Genomic DNA, 21616 nt, shown 5'->3' with positions numbered 1-21616 from the left:
ATGATAGGCTGAGAAGGCTATATTCTAAATGGGGGCGAAAGGGGAAGAGTTCAAATGGGGTAAACATAATCTGATTTCTTTACTGTAAGCTTCTCAGAACCATCAAAATGCTAACATGCATTAGCTATCTCCAAAAGAGGGATGAGCTGGGAAGATACAATAAATTTTCAAAACTTATTTGAGGTAATATTTGTTAAATACTTCACTGGATATGCACTTTAGGATATTTATGGTTGTTTGTTTTCTTGTTTAACATATAGGTTACTTAGTGCAGGTGTTTTCCCCTGAGGCAGAATTTCCCAGTGTGGGGGGTATGGGACAGTTTACTGGCAAAAATGTCATTACATTAAAACAAACAAAAAAGCAAACAAATGCATTATAATTATAGTAAAGAAGGCCACAAGTTTACCTCCTTTAAAACAGAGAATAATTTATAGAGAAGAAAAAAGGATGATAGGACTAAAATTAAATTAAAGACTGTTGTGCTCCAAAAGTTATTAAAGGAGAAGGAGAAGGGAAGGGAAAGAAGGCTGAGTTAAGGCTCAAGCCTACCAGAGACATATCCTATATGTTACCTCTACCCTGAATCTGCAAACACAGCACCTCCTATTTTAATACTGAGATTCCAGATGGGATTTCCCTTGAAAAAATAGTTCAGCAGCTTTTTTAAAAAAGCTACTGATCATGACCAATGATTTCCTTGAGGAAACCCAAAGGACATCAACCAGGCCACCTATGTATTTGCTTAAGGTATACAATCTGCATATATCAAACATTTTATATAGAACATTTTCAAGACTGTTCTTGCTAATAATGCTGTCATTTCTTTCTTTTAGTCTCTATTTTTTTCTTAACTGTCCTACTATAAATAGACCACTAAAGGAAAGATTAATATGGAAGGCAAAATAATAGGATTTGGCTTTAAAGTAAAGATGAAAGGAATGCAGCAATTATAAAAGGCCAGAGAGCTCCAATATACAGTGAAACAGTGGTCAGGAGAAAATGAAGAAAGGAGAGACTAGCATACTTTTAATCAAGTTTGCTGTGTAAATGTTAGATTTGTAATCATACCAAAACCTGAATGACCAGTCTGGCATTTAGATATTCCGAGATATTAGTGTGAATTTACACAGTATTTTCTACCAGTTGAAAGTTTGTTCAAAAAACACAAAGACAAATTTAAAGGACTCAAGAGGTGTAGGGCTATAATTAAACTAATGCTCCAATTTTATTTGGAACTTAGTGATTACTAATCAAGGTTTTTCTATTTAATCATGTGGCCTGCTGTTTTATCTTATAATAAAATATGAGTCTTTCTTCAATGCAAAAGAAGACCAAACATAAGAACACATGAATCTCAATGCTGTTACAGAATGAGGAACAGAAATTACCTGTATAAGCCTCAAACTAGAGAGAGATTTAAAATTATGGAAATAAATGCATTATAGAAGATTATAACAGTATACAAAAAGATGTTTAAACACCAACAAAAAAAGAGGGAGTGGATATTAAAGTCTGTTCTTCATTGGCCCTGACTGAATAGACAACAACAAAAATCAGCTATCATCTCTAATTAAATCACTATAGTTAACAGAGTATTTCATTTCTTTTTGTTAAACAAGAAAATACTTCAAAACAGAAAGAAAAGTTACTCCAATATTAAATTATAGCCCTATAAAATATTCAATCTTCAAATCTGACAGAATAAATTTTTTTTCTGACAGATCCATTTGGCCAAAGATTGGTTTCAAAACTGCAACTCATTGGCTATTCTAATGATTCATACTCAGGTATCAAATTCAAGGCTAGTATAATTTGAACAAATGGCATGATAAACCTTTTGGCCAGCAGCTGGTAAAACAATGTTCAATTTTTATCCACATTTCTAGGCAAAACTTGTTGAACTAGATGTGAGACAGGAAAATACTGAAGATACAGCTTTGTTACTTTAATGGCACGTATCAAAACAGCACTGAACTAGAAAGGAAAATCTAGATCCTGACAAACATAGTCAATGTAAAATAGATGTTATTTTCAAGAATGTCAAATGTATAAGACATTCTGGCTTTTTTTCTAAGCTTTTACTATAAAAATTAGGTTAGAATTATGTACTGTAAGAAAACCAAATTTCTATTGTGAAAACTACCTTGCTGCTTTGTATCCTATTTACATTTAAATAAAATGTTATCATGAAATATGTATATCCTAATTCAAGGATGACTTTGAGCTGGTATGACCTGAAATTCACCGTCTATCTCTGCCCAAGAGTTACAACTTTAATACCGGTAACTATTAACTGTGAAAATTTACTTTAACTTTGACATCTAAAGAAAGATCTCTATTACATTGCTGATTTTAATAGTTAGTATAAAAAATTTATGTATGCAAAATTTTGGAATCCTATCATCAAATGAAACCATTTCCTTGTAGTTCCAAGTAAATGAAAATCATCACATCAGCAATTTGGAGTGTGGTCTATTTTCTGCCATACTGCCTTTATTGTTTAATAACGTGTAATACAAAAGATACTAGAACACCAGTAAGAAGAAATTGGGTAACCACCCAACTAAAATGTGTGCTGTCTTACAGGTATACTTAAAAGTATACCAGCTCATAACATTTTTTTAAAGACTGAAGGACTCTCTATTTACACATGTACAGCATTCACAACTGTATCAGTACTCCAAAAAAATATAATATTAAAACAATTGCTTTTACTCTCAATTTTTAACAACCTAACTTGACATCCTCACATTCTGACTTCTTAAACTCCTATCACTTGAACCCACTTTAATGTGCATTTACATGTTTAAAGGAGTATACTAAGTTTTCACTATTGATGAAAATGATTTTGTCTGTTATTTTCTTATCACTTACGTGTAGTCTATTTCTTGGTATTTCCCCTCTCTGGCTTTCCCTTTAAGGATTAATTTGTTAAGTAGTATATACTATAAAATTAGAATAAAGTTGAACTTTCTCCCCTACTCAAATTACCTTGCCAGTAGTTTTCAAATCATACAACAAGAATAAAACAGCCTTTTAGAGCAACTGCTGAAGGGTGGGGGGTTGAGAAGTAACATATTTAGGTAATTTATTCTGGAAACGTTGGCATTTTGTGAGTGTTTATAATAGTCAAATTCAGAGCTGTGGTCTCACAATTTTTGACCCGCTGTGACACACATGATGGAGTAACATACTCCTGTACCATAACCCTACAAACATTCCCTTGAACATGAATCCCTAGGTCCTCACAATTATTTCTCTGGGATACGTGCTTTTAAATGTAAATGCTGTGTCACAGGATATGCACACTTAAATTTTTAAAGATAATGCCAAATTCCCCTTTCAAAGGCAGTATCAATTGATATGTTTGCACTAATACTGTATGAGACTACTCACCAATCCTTTAAGATCTGATGGGTAAAACAGTATTACTTATTCCTCTATGCCAATATAACATTTTTAATCAGAAAAAAGTGATTTGTCTTTTTTTTCTTTTTCTTTTCTTTTCTTTTTAAGAGATATGGTTGGCTGGGCATGGTGGCTCAAGCCTGTAATCCCAGCACTATGGGAGGCCGAGGTGGGTGGATCACCTGAGGTCAGGAGTTCAACATCAGTCTGGTCAACATGGTGAAACCCTGCCTCTATATTACAAAAAAAATTAGCCAGGTGTAGTGGTGAGCACTTGTAGTCCCAGCTACATAGGAGGCTGAGGCGGGAGAATCACTTGAATCCAGGAGGCAGAGGTTGCACTGACCCAAGAGCATACCATTGTACTCCAGCCTGGGCAACAAGAGGGAAACTCTCTCTCTCTCCAGGAAAAAAAAAAAAAGAGAGAGAGAGAGAGAGAGAGAGAGATGGGGTCTCGCTCCATTACTCAGGCTGGACTATAGCTCCTAGGCTCAAGTGATCCTCCTCCCTCAGGCTCCCAAGTACCTGGGACTACAGATATGTGTCATCATTCCTAGCTTCTTTGTCTTTTTTTAAAAATTGCTCTATCCTATATTTATTGGCATTAATTCTCAATGCTGATCATACATCAATCATTTAAAAAGCTTTTAAAGCTTATGCTGTATTCTCCAGTCCACATTTAACCATCTCTGGGAAAAGACCAAAGGAATAATTATTTTTAAAAAGGTCTAGAAGTGATGTTGATGTATCATCAGAATTAGAATAGTCTGTCTGTCTATCTAGATTTATATATAAAATAGTAAGTTGTATATTTCCCACATATTCCACTTCATAGAATCTTAAAATTAAGAATGTTATTCCTTATAATCTTCCATTATTACAGACCAAAATTATGACATACAGCAGAAAACTAATTAGGTTTTAAGAAGTCAAATGGGTTGTCATGGTTACTCAGTTATTTTAGAAAATGAGAATTAATCTTGAAACATTCACTGTGTTCTATTGACACAGAAATACATCTTTCCAGTATTTTTTAAACTAAAATTTTTTAAACTAAAGAATAAAATTCTGAAACCAAATATGTCAGTAATATAAACTTGTGCTCAATGCTTTAAAAATCCAATCTAGGCCAGGTGCAGTGGCTCATACTTATAATCCCAGCACTTTGGGAGGCCAAAGGTGGGTGGCTCACAGAAGACAGAGACCATCCTGGCCAACATGCTCAAACTCCATCTCTACTAAAAATATAAAAATTAGCTGGGCATGGTGGCATACACCTGTAGTCCCAGCTACTTGGGAGGCTGAGGTAGGAGAATTGCTTGAACATGCGAGGCAGAGGTTGCAGTGAGCCAAGATCGGGCCACTGCACTCCAGCCTGGTGACAGAGCGAGACTCCATCTCAAAAAAAAAAAAAAAAATCCAGTCTAAAACCAACATTTATCTGATTAAACATTTGTCAAGTGCTGTTTGCCCAGGTATGTCTTAGACTGGCAAATTTGTTAATTACTATAAATTATCTGAAACCTAAATATTTCCAAATACCATTTTTGTTCAAGATTTACCAGGGTAATTTATATAACAAGTTATATACTATCTTAGTTATAGGGAAAGAGTGTAACAGCACAGTAGTTGAGAGCATCACTTTGAAATAAGGCATACTTCAGAATTCAAATTATGGCTCTGTTAAGTTGCATCTGTGTGACTATGGACAATTTTACTCTGAGCACCTGTCTCTAAATTTAGAGATGTAAAACTTAATGAAGTTGCAATCTAGTTCCACAGGTAACATGCTAAAAATTTTATTTTCTCTCCTTCCATTAACAAGTTGGTTCTCAACCAGAGGAGATGGTATTTGGCAATACCTAGAAACATTTTTGGTTGACACACTGGTGATGGGGGTAAAGAGGCTTTAGATATCTAATGTGCGGAGGCAGAGATGCTGCTAAACATCCTACATTGTATAGGACAGGAACCCCATCCCCCAAAATTTATCCAGTGTAAAATGTCAATAATGCTAAGGTTGAGAGAAACCTTGCTTTGACGAATATGTAAGAATCATTTGTAGACAGTACATAAAGCAACTGTATGGTGAGTTACTTTCATTCTGAGTTTACAGTGAAAATTACCAGAGGTTGTATGAAATGTGATAACATCTCACTGGGTGATTTATGGATTATGTATTTGTGTCCTCTAGGGTTATAAAATTTTGTTTGAAATCCTAAAATGGTAAATACCAAATAGTTGTAACAACATAAATAAAAGCTCTTGAAGGTCCTTAAATTTTTAAAAGTTATAGAGCTGTCCCAAGACCTGAAATTTGCAAACTGCTTTTATAGATAAACTCATCCTAATTGTGTAAGTAATACTGGGAAATGTTAGCAGGTGAAATGAGTATGGTAGAGAAAAAGTAGTAGCCTATGAAGGAGGTGGGTAGACAGTGATGTTACCCACGGTTGAATGAATATTTGTTATTCATTCAACAACTATTTACTAAGCACCTATTATGGTAAAGCACTGTATTGGGTTCCACTTTAAAATTTTGTCTTCATTCTTACAGTAATAGACCATTTTTCTCTTCCATTCTTGTTTCCACCAATCAGCTTAGAAGGTTTCTTTTTAAATTTTTTAAAAAAATCATTGTGGGTCCACAGTAGGTGTATATATTTATTGGGTACATGAGGTATTTTGATACAGGCATGTAGTGTGTAATAATCACATCAGGGTAAATGATGTATCCATCACCTTGTTTGTAATACCTTTGTGTTACATACTCTGTTGTGCTAGCAAACACTAGGTCTTATTTATTCTAACTATTTTTGTACTCACTAACCATTCCCCCTCCCCACCACCACCACTACTCTTCCCATACTCTAGTAATCATCTTTCTACCCTCTATCCTGATGAGTTGCATTGTTTTAATTTTTAGCTCCCACAAATAAGTGAGAACATGTGAAATTTGTCTTTCTGTGCCTGGCTTATTTCACTTAACAAAATGGCCTCCAGTTTCATCCTAGCACTGTGGGAGGCCATGGGGGGTAGACTGATCGCCTGAGCTTAAGAGGTCGAGGCCAGCCTGGCCAACATAGTGAAACCCCGTTTCTACTAAAATTACAAAAAAAAATTAGCTTAGCGTGGTGGCCGGCACATTTGCACAGTACAGTTTGAGAACCATAGCCTCCAGTAATGACAGTCTGAGTAACCAAAGTTAGAGAATCCGAAGAAGGCAGAGCCCAAACAGTAAACTTGAAAATACTAGTTAGAAGCCCTCTTACCTCAAGTTTTTCCTCCTAATATTAAACCTTGACGGTTTTAGAGTTTTAAAATGAAGGCAGTATTCCTTAACTACATGATTTTTCTAACTTGGGTTTCATGTCCCTCCAATCCAATCCTCTACATTGCCGTCTGTGGAAGCCTTTTACTACTCTACTTTGTCTTTTGTTTCCCCTGTTTCAATGGCTCTCCACCTGAAGTCCAAATTCCTTACTATGAAATACAAGGGTCTTCAAAACCTGACCGCTGCCTATCTTTCACCATTCCTGCATATATTCCCTCTACCAGAAGTTTGCAAATCAGTGGAGTCACCAAAGCAGCTGGGTATTTTTTAGAGCTTTTCAGGTGATTTTAAGAGCAGTAGCAGCTAAGAATCACTGTCCTCTCTTGAACCAAACTACTTGTCATACTCCCATGTAAAAGGCAAACACATATCCTAGTCCCTCTGTATGCCTTCTTTTCGTACTTTGCCCTGTCTTCTGGGATGAATTCACAGCCTCTCTTAAAAACTCAACTATCATCTCTTCTTTGAAGGAAGAACTCTTTGCTTCCTTTCTCCTACAGGCAAATGGAATTGGTTGTTTCTTGCACTTTGCTTCCATAGTATCTTGTGCTTACATCTGTTATAGTGCAGCCCACACTGTTCATGAACCAGACTGTCTAAATGTTTGTCTATTCTACTAAACACTGATTTCATTTGAAGGCAGGGATTGTATCCTATTCATCTTTATATTTTCTGATTGGGCACAGAGACTAGAAGTTAATAGATATCCAACAGATGTTTACTGAAAATACCCTGAATTGTTTGGAGCCTGTTGAATGGAACAGGAAAGACGTAAAAGAAAACAAAATCAAAACAATACCTTTCTACCGACCAACTCATTTCATTTAGGAGAGGGAAAACTTTTTCATTCTATTTAATTCCACATTTAGAAACAAAAGTCAGATTCATATATAAAATAAAAGCAAAACTGAAATAAAAATTTCACTTGAAGTAGATCAATCAACAATGACAACTGGATGACTTCCAGTTTTAAGAGTAAGGGTAGAAGAAAACAAAAGGGTTCTGGATGTCTGATAAGAGTGCTAGGAAGGAGGAAACGAAGTACAGAAAAGGGATTGTATTGAGTTAAAATCATCACAAATCTTAGGAGGGATTCAATAGCAAATGTCCAATTGGTGAACTAAAATGGGGTATGCACATTAATGATATTAAAATATGGATACAAATTCCAAGAATCCAGAGGGAAGTAAGGGCGGTAGGAGACAGCATTTTTTTTTCAAGTAATAAATCAGCTGGGCATGGTGGTTGACGCCTGTAATCTCAGCACTATGGGAGGCCGAGGCAGGCGGATCACGAGGTCAGGACTTCAACACCAGACTGACCAACATGGTAAAACCCCGTCTCTACTAAAAATACAAAAATTTGCCAGGTGTGGCGGCACACACCTGTAATACCAGCTATTCAGGAGGCTGAGGCAGGAGAATTGCTTGAACCCAGGAGGCAGGGGCTGTAGTGAGCTGAGGTCATGCCACTGCACTCTGGCCTGGGTGACAGAGCAACACTCCATCTAAAAAAAAAAAAAAAGTAATAAACCTGCCAGTACTATTTGTTCCCCAAACCAAAAACTACTATTTAAAAAAGTGTAGTAAATCAGGGAATGGATTACCAAAAGAGTAGTGACATCAGAAGACAATGAAATACTACATAAACTTTACTACTAGGAATACTAGGAAAAGAAGAGTATTTCTATCCTGTAACTGTTTATTTTCAACTTTACTTAATGATTTATAAATATTTGTATTTTGATATATATAAAATTTTATCCCAAAGGAATTCATTAATTAAGGTATCTACTATACAGATAAAACCTGCAAATCATTTTCCAGATAAGCAACTTCTTAAATGGAAAGATACACTAAAATAATAACAATAATGGTAATAGTCATTATTTCTTTGAATCTTAAGCACAATGTGTAATCTGTAGTCATTTCTATAATACCGTGCAACTAGACTTAAGCATTAATTTGTAAAAATTCAAGACAGAGAATGAAAAACAGCAAAAGCCAAAAGATTTTTTTTCCCCCTCTTAAGACAGGGTATCACTCTGTCACCCAGGCTGGAGTGCAGTGGCACAATCATGGCTGACTGCAGCTTTGACCTCTTGGGCTTGGGTCTTTGTCCCACCTCAGCCTCTCAAGTAGCTGGGACTACAGGCATGTGGCACCATACCCGGCTAATTTGTGTTTCTTGTAGAGATGGGGCTTTGCCATGTTGCCCAGGCTGGTCTCAAACTCCTGGTCTCAAGCAATCCTGCCTCAGCCTCCCAGTATGCTGGGATTACAAGTGTGAGCCAACGTACATGGCCCAAAATATTTTTCAAGATTTTCTATTGCTGTCCCAAATGTCAAAACTTCAATACAGATAAAGCTAAGTATATCTAATGATTAACCAAATTGTGTTTCATGGCAAATGCCTCTATGGTCTTTTTTTTAAAAAAAAAAAAAAAACATGTTTTAACTAAAAATATAGCCAAAAGTGATCCTTGGGTTCTTTTTTAAAAGGAAGTTGAATTTTCTTATGGACTAACTCCTCTGAAAAAAATCCAAATACTAAATCTATAACTTATATTTGGAACATGGGTACCTATAAAGAACATATAACTGTGGTTAAGTGATCTAACTTTCACCATGTTTTGCTTTTTAAAAAATATCTATCAAGAATATCATATTTAATGAACAAAAAAGATAAATATCTAAAATTATTTTGTTGCGCTTCATAAAACAAATGCCTATGAGACAGGAGGCAAGTGAAATTACTAAATATTCCCAATTCTGGGAAAATATCAAGGAATGTTCCAAAGTCCAGAAAATATAAAGTGAGAACATTCTTGATAGTTTTTTAAAAACTTTGACTAGAGCTAAAACCTACAATTTTCAAAGACTTAGTATAAGTATGTTAATTTTTTTTTAAAACTAAACTGATAATCTGATGCTACAGGGGCTACTAACGCTTACCTCAAGGGAACCTACTGCAGATAAAGTCCCGTCACTTGCACAGTTCTTTCAGCTGCCTGCCAGTTGTTTCTGTGGAAGGGAAAGCCTGATGAGTGAGAGCCCTATGCCATACTCCTTTGGAGTGTCAGGGTGCCTGCACAGAACTGCACACAACTGTCTATCTAAAGATTCCTAGATGCTTTCAACAACACAGAGCTAAAAAGATGCCACCTTTGAAGTTCCCTTTCCTCTGAACACTGAAACAAAATGCCTAAGAGTTTTGAATGCTAATGAACTACTGGTATTATTAAGGTGATAGGTCTACACTAACCCAAGTAGAAAAAAAGACAAAAATGGATCAAGTAGAAATAAGATTGACAGGGACAACACACACACATACACACACGCACGCACGCACGCGCGTGCGTGCATGCGACAGAACTGTATCATCCAAGGAGAGAAAAGGCTATATCCACCAAGAGTCGAGCTGTAACATCAACAGGTGAATGGTAAAACCCAAAGGACTTCCTGTCTACACATTTTTAAAAGATGTCGTCAAGTATATCATGCTCAAAGTAAATTATACCATGGCTCCAAATGCCTGCTTGTAAAATCCCAGATGTTATCTTGGTGGGGTCAGTAAGGGGAGAAATTAAGAGAGGAAGGGTTTCTTCAGATTTTTTTAAAGTACGAAAAGTGCAAACCAGCAGCATGATTCCATAAGAAATTCTAAAGAGGGGAAAAATGTGTATATGTATCTCAGAAAGTACACAAATTCTTACTAAGTATCAAACTAAAAGGAAAGAATAAAGGGAAATAATAAAAAACTGGGAAACCCAACATACTTAAAAACCACATTCCTCTCACAGAATTATGAATGGCTAATAATTGTTTCCAGTAAGAACATATATACATCATTCATTTACAAGTTCAGCTACATAATGGGAGAAACTATATCTTCTTTCTAATGCCAAATGCGGTCTTCAATCTGAATGTTGTGCTTCATAAGGCAGGACAAAACATTCCTATAAGAAATTTTAAAAGCATTAACCTTTAGCAAAAGAAGTGAGGAAGAAACGAAAAACTAATTAAAACAGTGATTCCAGCTTTTACTTTAATAGCACCATATTTAAAATGAAATTACTTACCTCTGATTCTTTGTCACTTAAAGATCCCAAGCTTCCAAAACTGTGATTAGAGCTTTCATTATTTGTTGAGGCCTGTTAAAGATTTTTTAAGAAGTAAAAATTAGGAGTAATTTTTTAAAGCAGTGGGAGTAATTTTAAACAAACATATTAAAAGTACATAATCTATATTCATAAATAAAGTATGATTCCTTTAAACAAAGAAGCCAAATCAGGTAAAAATAAGAAATACCAAGTTCTTAACACTATAAATACCTTGGAAAGTTTTATCAAGTCAATAAAGTTCTGCTGTGTTTTAGGAACTGACTTTATTAGCTGATTTTTTAAGATCCCAGTTAAAAAGCAAAGGAATTGGTCCATTGTTAGGATAACAAGATCCCTAAAATTATTACCCAATATATTAAAAACTAATGCCGTCTTTGGCTGAAAGTATTATTTGAGCTCCTCAGGTCCCTTCACAATTATCAAATTCCATCATGTCTCATACACACATCTTTGCCTTTCTCTGTATTAACAAACTGTCCCTGTTTACTATTATTATTATTATTACTATTACTATTAGTTTTAACACAATCTCTTCAAGAAAAAATGACCATCCTGACCGCTTTGATTGCTTTAATTGCTTTGCTCAAGCATTTTTCCATTTATTTCCTTGACAATATTTTTGAACTGTAGCAAAGAAAAAAGAACTAACATTCTGTAGGAGGAGGTCTGCTTTGTTTCAAATATGCTTCTATGATACTTATTATCTTGTGGACTTTTTTGTACCATCAGTACATCAAATCAAGGTCTTCCAGAAGGCCGGAACACCTCTTAGGCCAGGAGGCTGACAGGTTATGGCATATATGCCAAAGATGACGCAAGAATTAACATTACATACAGGTAAGCCAGTTGATACCCTCATGTTTCACCTCCATGTATAAGAGTAGTAGCTGCTAATCCTACTATGAATAGGTTGAAAGCTGGACTATAATTATATAATTGAAATGAGATTAATTTCCAAAGTGACAACTCTGAGCCATTGTATACATGTCTAGTACTGTGCTGGATACGGTAAAAGCTGCTGTCAACAAAGAATAGGACTTGAACTAATTACAATCCAAGTGGTACTTGGAAGAAGTTATAATCTAATTATGGCAAGACTATCAAATCTGAAACAACAACAGCAATTAAGAAGTAATAAATTAGATTCTGGGGCAATAAGGGCAGTGGCAAAGTGTTTGAACATCTGTAAATGCCGACCAAAAAATTTATATAACTAAACAGTAAACCAAAAACCCACAGACAATTACTAGGAGATACGAATCTCCATGAATCCCCCCTCAAAACAGCAGATGAAAACAAGTCAACAATAACCATAGATAATGTATGGTATCAGTATGGGATGAAGCAGAAAGAAACAGATGTCTGATAACCAAGAACAAAAGACACCTATAACAGCCAACAAGTTAAGTACAGAAGGTAAGTTAACTTAAGCACAGAAAGGTTTTTGCACCTAAGCGGAAGGAGGTCACGGTGACGGGTTACTCTATGAATCTTTGATCTTTACATAACAGGGTAGTACAATGAGCATAAATTACTGGGTGTGGAATGAAAACTGAGTGCTATATAGGTACAATGACAATAATGGAAAGAGAATATTCAGACAAAGTGGGGAGGGAATACAGCCTAGCAATTTCAGAAACTAAATGCCATAGTTTTGAAGCATATCTAAAACAGCAGCAGAGACAGCCTTGTAAGAAAATCTATCCTGAACCACACCTCCCATTTAAGTGTCCAGGAAATCCAATTTCACATGAAAGCAGGCAAAAGAAAATTATGTAGGTCATAAAGGTATTATAAGGAAAAAGAAAATAAGATAAAGAATAACATCCAGATAATAAAAGCATACCAGGAACGCACATCCACAAAATAGGTAAAAATTCTAACCTACTATTTTTAAAATGAGCTAAAAGATATTACAAAAATGACTCAAGACATGAAACAACTATATAAATTGGATTTCAAAAAACTCAGAAAAAAGAGAACAGAACTCAAGAAAGCATTAGAAATAGAAGAAAAATCATTTCAGAAATAAAGAGTAAATCTGAATGCACCCAAGAGGAAATATATACAGCAGATAATGCTTTAAGAGAACTAGAAGGCAAAAAAGAGGAACACTTTTGAAATCAAAAGAAATGATAAAAAGGATTTGAGAGTAAGCCACAGCTGATGAATCAACGAAGGTCAATAGACAGATAACAGAAGACCCTCAAAACTACCAAAGACAGGAAATAGTAAAAACTGTAATTCAAGAAAATGTCTCTGATGGCTAGGCACAGTGGCTCATGTCTATAATCCCAGAACTCTAGGAGGCCAAGGTGGGCAGATCGCCTGAGGTCAGGAGTTCGAGATCAACCTGACCAACATGGTGAAACCCTGTCTCTACTAAAAAGACAAAATTAGCCACGCATGATGGTGCACACCTGTAATTCCCAGGTATTGGAAGGCTGAGGCAGGAGAATCACCTGAATTGGGGGGTGGAGGCTGCAGTGAGCCGAGATCACACCATTGCACTCCAGCCTAGACAACAAGAACAAAACTCCATCTTGAAAAAAAGAAAAGAAAATGTCTCTGACATTTTCAGTTGTCAGTCTCTTGTTGTCGGTTGTTATTTTTTAAATGTTCAATTAAAAAAACTGAAATTACTGATTGACAGCACCACACACACCTAAGAATAACAACCCAGAAAGCCAACATCAAAGGCAAACACTTTATGCCAGAAGAAAATGGAGTGACATAAGATATTCAAGGAAAGAAAATAAAAGCAAAGTGTTTTATATTCAGTAAAATCGATTTTAAACACATGGAAAGCACACATAAACAGTTACCAAAAATGCAAGCAATTAGGGAACCCTGCTTCCATGAGCCCTTCCTAAAGAATCTACTACAGAACAAGCTTAAGACAACCAAAATGTATGGTTTATCAGCCTAAGAACTGAAGGCAAACAATAATATGACTTAATGTTGAAAAGATTAAATAACAAGAGAGAATATATAATATTTGATGACTAAAGGCATGCAAAGTTAGTAGTACAATGTTTTTAAAACTAGGGGATGGAAAGCATATACAAAACACCTTCTTGGCTGTTTTCAGTACACACTTTGTTCATTGTGCTAATGTTATTTTGAGACAGTTATGTGGGTGAAATACAGAACAAAGTAAAATAATTAAGGGATATTCAATTCTATTCTCTACTTTATATCTTCAAGAACCATAATTCACAGTATAAAGATGCATATGAAAAAACACCCTTTCCTGAGTTTGAATTGGAAAGATCAATAAAAATTCATTAAATACTATCTTTTCAAACAAACAATAAAAATGTAAGTAGACAGACGGATGAATAAGATTCCACCACCAGTAAAAAGAGAACACCCCATTTTCCACAGATAACTATAAATTCTGGAAAAAACGATTTAAAAAAGCAACTACCTGAAGACATTGGAACAAACCAAAAGTAGGCAGAATCTAAGTACAAGACGACACTTAGACGAAGGGAATAGAGGCTGGGTGCAGTGGCTCACACCTGTAATCCCAGCACTTTGGAAAGCCCAGATGGGCAGATTACTTGAGGTCACGAGTTCGAGACCAGCCTGGCCAACATGGCAAAATCCCGTCTCTACTAAAAATACAAAAAATAGCTGGGTGTCATGGCGCATGCCTGTAATCCCAGCTACTGGAGAGTCTGAGGCAGGAGAATCGCTTGAACTCAGAAGATGGAGGTTGCAGTGGGCAAACAATGCGCTGCTGTATTCCAGCCTGGGCAACAGAGCAAGACTCCGTCGAAAAAGGAGATGACAGGACAGGACAGGACAGGACAGGACAGGAGGAAGGGATGCGGGAGGGGTAGGGAAATAGAGAGGGGAGGGGAGGAGAGGGGAGTAGGAAAAAAGGAAGAGAAAGAGGAAGAAGAAGAGGAGGAAGAGGAAGAAGAAAGAAGAAAGATCTGGGTGGGAGAGTCCCAAATTCTGCATATTAACTCTGCCTACTTCTCTGGCTGGTCACTGATCTATGCAAGAATGGAGTGGATGATAAGCAACCCAGATCAAACTAAACAGGGATGTCAGTGTTGCCCTCTGCAATGAAGGAATGTCAGTGCTGCCCTCTGCAGGGAGCTAGTTTAAATTTCAGTCTAGCCAAGTGAACTGCCTGCTAAAACAAAGAAAAACAAAAAATAGTCTCCAAGGTCACTACAATGTGTCATTCACAGTGTGCAGGATACAATAAAAATTTCTAATCATACGAACAAACAAGAAAAAGTGATCCATACTCAAGAGGAAAGACAATCAATAGATACGAGCCATGAAGTAACACAGATTTGGAATCAGCAGATAAATACCATAAAGCAGCTAACGTAAATCAAAGCGACAAAAGATTGGAAATTTCAGCAGAAAAATAAAAACTGTAAGAAGAGCTGAATGTAAATTCAACTGAAAATTTCACTTTCTAAAATAAAAAATGAATGGGCTTAACAGAAGAATGTAAAAAGACAGTACTAAAGATAGGCCAAAAGAAATTACTCAAAGTAAAGAATGGAGAGAAAAATACTGAAAAATAGTGTATGTTGGACATCATGAAGCAGTCTAATATACATATAACTGGAGTCATAAAATGAGAAAAAGCAGCAAAAAGTTTTTGAAGAAATGACAGTCAGAAAAATCCCAAAATTTGGCAAAGACATTAATTTATGGACTGAAGAGGTCACTGAATTTCCCCAGCAGGGTAAGTACAAAGAAAACTACACCTAGGCATATCACAGTCAAACTGCTGAAAACCAAGATACAGAAAAAAATCTTGAAAGCAGCTGGAGGAAAGACACATGAGAACAAAAAAGGATAAAAGTAACTGCTGACTTGTCATGATAAATGCTGGAGGCCAAATTTACTCTCTGGAAATAGTAAGCTTGGAAAACTCTGTACTAAGAATGCATAAGGCACAGCTGAAAAAACAGAGAAGGTTAAGCAGAAAGTCTAAAGAGACCCTTAGGCTCCTTTCTTGTTCTCAATTCTAGAAAGCTAGCAGCCAAGCTTTTACTCCACAGGTACGAGACTATAAAAATCTCTCTCTGGGAAATCAGACCACCTGAAGAGCCAAGACATAGATACCAAGAGTCTTAAGTCCCTCAAATAAATGACCTAACTAGATCATCCTACTACAAAACCCATCCATAGCTGGGTATGGTGGCTCACACCTATAATCTTAGCACTTTGGGAGGCTAAGGTGAACAGATGGGTTGAGCCCAGGAATTTGAGACCAGCCTGGGCAACATGGTGAAACCCTGTCTCTGTGATTATCCAGGTGTGGTGGCATGCACCAGTAGTCCCAGCTACTGAGGATCACTTGAGCCCAGGAGGCAGAGGCTGCAGTGAGCTGTGATTGTGCCACTGCACTCCAGCCTGGGCAAGTGAGACCCTGTCTCAAAAACATCCCCCCCAAAAAAAACCCATCCATCAGTCAGTAGACCCTGCCTAGTTACACAAAGTTTCCAGTAAGTGTTTAAAAGTGCCTAATGCACAGATATGAACAAAGTCCAACATCACCCAAAAAATAACTCAAAAAACTCTTCCAGGACTGGAAAGCATGTTTCTGGATTAGAAAGACACATTTAAAAAAATATCAAGCACAATGGCTTAAAGAAAACCAAGCCAAGATACATCATAATAAATAATTTTAAATTCTAGAGACAAATACAAGCTCCTAAATAAAAGCTTCCAGGGAAGAATAAATAGAGTGTTTACAAAGAATCCAGAATCAGAATGGCATTGGAGGGTTCAAAAGTAACATTGGAAGCTAGAAGACAGTGGAACAATGCCTTCAAAATCCTGAGAAAATGACTTCCAACCTAGAATTCTACTCTTAAGATACACTAAAAACAAGGTAGGAGGAGGAAAATATGCAAGGTCTCAGAAAAATTCACTACCCATGTATCTTTCCTCAAGAAGCAACCAGAGAACCTGCTCCACCAAAACAAAGGAATAAACTAAGAGAAGATATGGGATACAGGAAATAGCTCAAACACAGAACAGACACAAAAGTCTCCCTGATCCCATGATGATCTTGGCTCACTGAAAACTCCACCTCCCAGGCTCAAGTGATTCTGCCTCCGCCTTTCTCAGTAGCTCGGATTACAGACATGCGCCATCATGCCCAACTACTTTTTGTATTTTTGGTAGAGACAAGGTTTTACCATGTTGGCCAAGCTGATCTCGAATTCCTGGCCTCATCAGATCTGCCTGCCTCGGCCTCCCAAAGTGTCGGGATTATAAGAGTGAGCCACCACATCTGGCCTGGCTTTTGAAATTATGAACATGAATTGTGCGTCTTTTCCTTCTTGATTTATAGGAATTCTTCCCATATTCGGGGCATGAATCTATGGTTTGCCTTTTCACAACTTGCTGTATCATTTCAACGTAGTTACATTTATCAAATGTTTTTCCTCTTGGCCACTGCCTTTTGGAACCTATTTATGAAATCTCTGTGAATCTAAAGTCATGAAGATAATCTATTCATTTTATTAAAAAGTTTATTGCTTTACCTTTCCCATTTAAAACTGCAATTCACCTGAAATTGATTTTTGTATCATGGTAACAGTTCAGAGTCAAGAGTTATTTATCTTCCCATATAGTTGTCCAATTGATAGAGCACATCTATTATAATGAGCAACCACTCCCCACTCACTGCACTACAATATCACCTTTGTCATAGATCAAATTACTACTTACAGAGGGGTCAACTACTAGACTTTATTCTCTTTCATTGGTCTTTTTTTCTATCCATGTCAATATCACACTGACTTTACTATTAACTTTCTCTCTTTTTTATTTTTTCAGAGACAGGGTATTGCTCTGTCACTCAGGCTGGAGGGTAGTGCAGTGGCATGATCATAGTTCACTGCACCATAGAACTTCTAGGCTTACGTGATCATCCTGCTTTAGCCTCTTAAGTAGCTGGGATTACAGGAACGAGCCAACATGCCTGGTTTAATTTTATCAATAAGAATATCAAAAAATATTCTTGATATCTAATAGCATAATTCCCCCAGCTCTGTTACTGTCCTTTAAGGCTGCCAGGACCATTCTTGGTCTTTACATTTTTATATAATTTTGGAATCAGCTTGTTAACTTCTACCCTCCCCCAAATCCTGCTGGGATTTTAACTGGGATTGCACTGAAGCTATAGATCAATTTAGTAAGAAGTGATAGCTTTATAATATTGAGTCTTCCAATTTTTGAACACTGCATCTCATTTATTTAGGCCTTCTTTGATTTCACTGTTTTACAGTTCTCAGTGAAGATGTCTTGAGTATCTTTTGTAAGATTTATTTCAAAGTATTTATAGTTTTAATATATTTAATACTATAACATTTATATTAATTTTTTTTGAGACAGAGTATCACTCTGACACCAGGCGCCAGGCTGGAGTGCAGTGGTGCAATCTTGGCTCGCTGCAAACCCTGCCTCCCGAGTTCAAGCGATTCTCCTGCCTCAGCCTCCCGAGTAGCTGGGACTACAGGCGCATGCCACCACACCCTGCTAATTTTTGTATTTTGGTAGAGACAGGGTTTCACCATGTTGGCCAGGATGGTCTCAATCTCTGGACCTCATGATCCGCCCACCTCAGCTTCCCAAAGTGCTGGGCTTACAGGCGTGAGCTGCCGTGCCCGGCTTATATTAATATTTGACAACAATTTTTAATATTGTATATGGTATCTTTCTAAAACTTCATTTTCTACTTATTTGTTGTTGATATGCAGAAATATAACTGATTTTAATATATGATTTATAATCAATGACCGTAACTAATTTACTTATTAATTTTAATTATTTGTAGATTCCTTGTGATTTTTCTCTATGTTATTAATCATGTTATAGAGAAAACCTCTTTTTCTTGATATAGGTGCTGCTTACATCACTGTGTTCAGTTTGTGAACATTTATTGAGTATAATATACTTATGATTGTGCATTATTCTAAATATACTGAGGACGAGAACTACTTATTGCCTATGCTATTTAAGTGGTTTTTTGCTACAGAATCATCAAAATCCGAGATTTTCCTAGGTATTCATTTTCTAAAACCATGTATTTAAAAAGCTTAAATCTCAGTATGAATTATTTGGAGATTAAAACTGGTATCTCCCCATATATAAGCACTCATTTATTCTTAACACTAACTTTTTATACCAGAATTCATCATCTATCAATAAAAAAAATCTTTCCTAGTTCCACTGTAACTCCACTTTATAAGGCTTTTATTGGTAATTTGCCAAAAGTTTGGTAAAAAGAACAGTATTTAAACAAGCAGATACAATAGTTTACTAAGAAACTATTAAAATTAAAAATTAATTTTCTCAGTTGCACTAGTCACATTTTAAGTCCCCAGTAGCCACATGTGGCTAGTGGCTACATATTAAGCCATAGAGATATAAAAGATGGCCATGATATCAGAAACTTCTATCGGACAGTTGTTTTAAAATAGGGTGTCAGCAAACTATGACCCTCTGCCTGGTTTTATACATAAAGTTTTATTGGAACAAAGCCATACTCATTTGATTACTTATGGTATATGTCTGCTTTAGTACTACAACGGCAGAGTTGAGTAGTTTTGATAGAGACCATATGACCTACAGATATTTAAGATATTTCTGTAAAGAAAAAGTTTACCAACCTCTGCTACAGACCATATGAAAATCACAAAAATCAGTGCTTGAGTTCAAAGCCTGAAAAGAACTTAATAGGTTAAGAGGGAGTATCATATTTCATCAATAGATGCCCCCCAAAAAGATATAATCTAGTATAAACATTCCTTGCATCCCTAAAAAAGCATTTACTGCGTTAAATTTGGGGTTTGAAAGTCAAGTCTTACGATACACAATGCAGTAAACATTTCCCATTTTAGATATTCAACCTCCATTCCAATTTCATGACAGCAACATAGTTTCCTTTTAGAAAACCATCCTGTCCTTGTACTTTTGATAGGACTAGAAATCAACCTGCCCAACAACTACAGAAATTCTAAGGAAGGTCCTTCTCTCATACATACTCTTTACCCATACCTATAATCAAGAAACAAAGGGAAAAGCACAAATTCAATACTAAATTAATCAACTCTCTTCCCCAGAAGTTTGAATCTCAAAGGAATGATATAATAAGCATGGGATAGCGGAGGGGATGTCTTTTATTTTTGTTAATCCACTGGAGATCCCACAATCAAAAGGCGAAGCAGTTCCTGCTGCTTAATTACCCAAGGTTTCCCTGGTTCCTGTACAACTCTGGTTTTCCAGGTCTCCAAACCATTCTGTGAACTGCCTGATACTCAGTCAGCAACTTCCCTTCTTTGCTTAAGGTACCTAGAGAAGTGGGGTTTTTTTCTGCCAAAGGAAAAAAAATCCAGTAATTTAAAACAAAATCAAATGTCTTAAAGACTTGTCCATCTACAATATTCACTTTTTAAAGGGCATACTAGATATACTGACTATGACCAGATGTAGGCAAAACTATAAAACAGACTAAATTTTGGTTAACATCCACATTCTTAGCACCACGATTACTGGCTCTCTGCAGTTGTCAATTAGTTCTAAATACTAATCAAAGTGTTCAGATTTTTAGCTTGTAGCTCCCATCTTCCCAAGTATCTCTTTAGTTCACTAATATCCCAAAATATCCATTTGCTGTGCCATTGGATTTAATTAGAATGCTTCTTATTTTAACATATTTTTTGAAATGTGGGTTTAACCTACAAATGTTAAATCGTACTCCCATGGACAAAGTGATGAATATGTCCACCTGGAAGTTACCAAACTATGCTTGCTCTGCTGTGGTAATTACTAGAATAGACTTAAAGCATCTGAGGGCAAGGATTTTGTCCTCTGTCTACAAACCAAGGACACTAAATGGAAGCTTACACATAATGAGTACTTTAAAATAAATGCAATGAAGCAACTAGATGGACACTTTTTTCTTCGTGTGATGTTAACAGGTTAGAAGTTAGGAAAATTTGTAAAATAAACAGATACTGGCTTTATTTTCAGTTCCAAAGAGTTTGCTGGTAGTGGGCAATGCTAAGAGCATAGTATTAAAGCAAGTCCAGAAGGACCAAATGACTCCACATAAACTCTCAGTTCAATTGAAAATTTTCCCCCAGTACTTACAAATATATGCCAGTCTCAAAATTAGCCTCCTAATTGCCTCAGTCTCCAAAGTTTCTGAATCAGGATAAGCTGTTTTGATTTCTTATAGTTAAAAGTATTTCATTCCCCCAAAATTGAGCATATAACTGCAGAAGGCACAGAGCTAAGTGCTGAAACCACTGAAATATGCCACAGTCCTTTGCTCTAAAGGACTTAGTAGTCCAGTGTAAGAAATAAATAATTAAAAATGTGTTGGAACAAATTTTGCCTAGGTACACATAAGTGCTGAAGAGGGACACAGGAGATCCACCAGATTTAGATTTGGTACCTCAGATGGAAAAAGTTAATCAGAGAAACATCCTTAAAATGATACCTGATCTGACCTTGACATTCAAATAGTGATGTGTCTGCTGAAAAGAAAGGGCATATGGGCATCTGAAAGTGAACTGTATGTTCAAAGGAAAGATGTGAAAAATCATATCCATTTAGGGAACCACAAATAGTTTGTTATGAGTAAAGTACAATGTGAAGAAAAGATGGAAGGCAGGGCATCAAATTAGGCTACAGTGGTAAGGCAGGAATCAAAAAAACCTTACAATGTCAGGTAATTTGAACTTCAATTT

At 36.2% G+C, this 21616-nt stretch overlaps 1 protein-coding gene across 4 annotated transcripts in view; it reads right to left on the bottom strand.

Annotated features, from left to right (window-relative positions):
• The window catches only part of TLK1 (tousled like kinase 1), a 161161-nt gene that overhangs the window by 71650 nt on the left and 67895 nt on the right, over positions 1 to 21616 (bottom strand). For 3 of the 4 annotated variants that reach the window (XM_032293002.1, XM_032293003.1, XM_032293004.1), the window contains one exon: positions 10827 to 10898. In XM_032293002.1, the coding sequence (XP_032148893.1) occupies positions 10827 to 10898 (72 nt within the window). Of the gene's footprint in view, positions 1 to 9699; positions 9769 to 10826; positions 10899 to 21616 lie in introns of those variants that run through there. The other variant, XM_032293005.1, reaches the window with a different exon arrangement.

Source organism: Sapajus apella, unplaced genomic scaffold (genome assembly GCF_009761245.1).
Source record: "Sapajus apella isolate SASKATOON/1434 unplaced genomic scaffold, GSC_monkey_1.0 scaffold28, whole genome shotgun sequence".
NCBI classification, from domain to species: Eukaryota; Metazoa; Chordata; class Mammalia; order Primates; family Cebidae; genus Sapajus; species Sapajus apella.
Note: the sequence above shows the minus strand (reverse complement) of the source record. Positions and strands in the feature narration are given on the sequence as shown.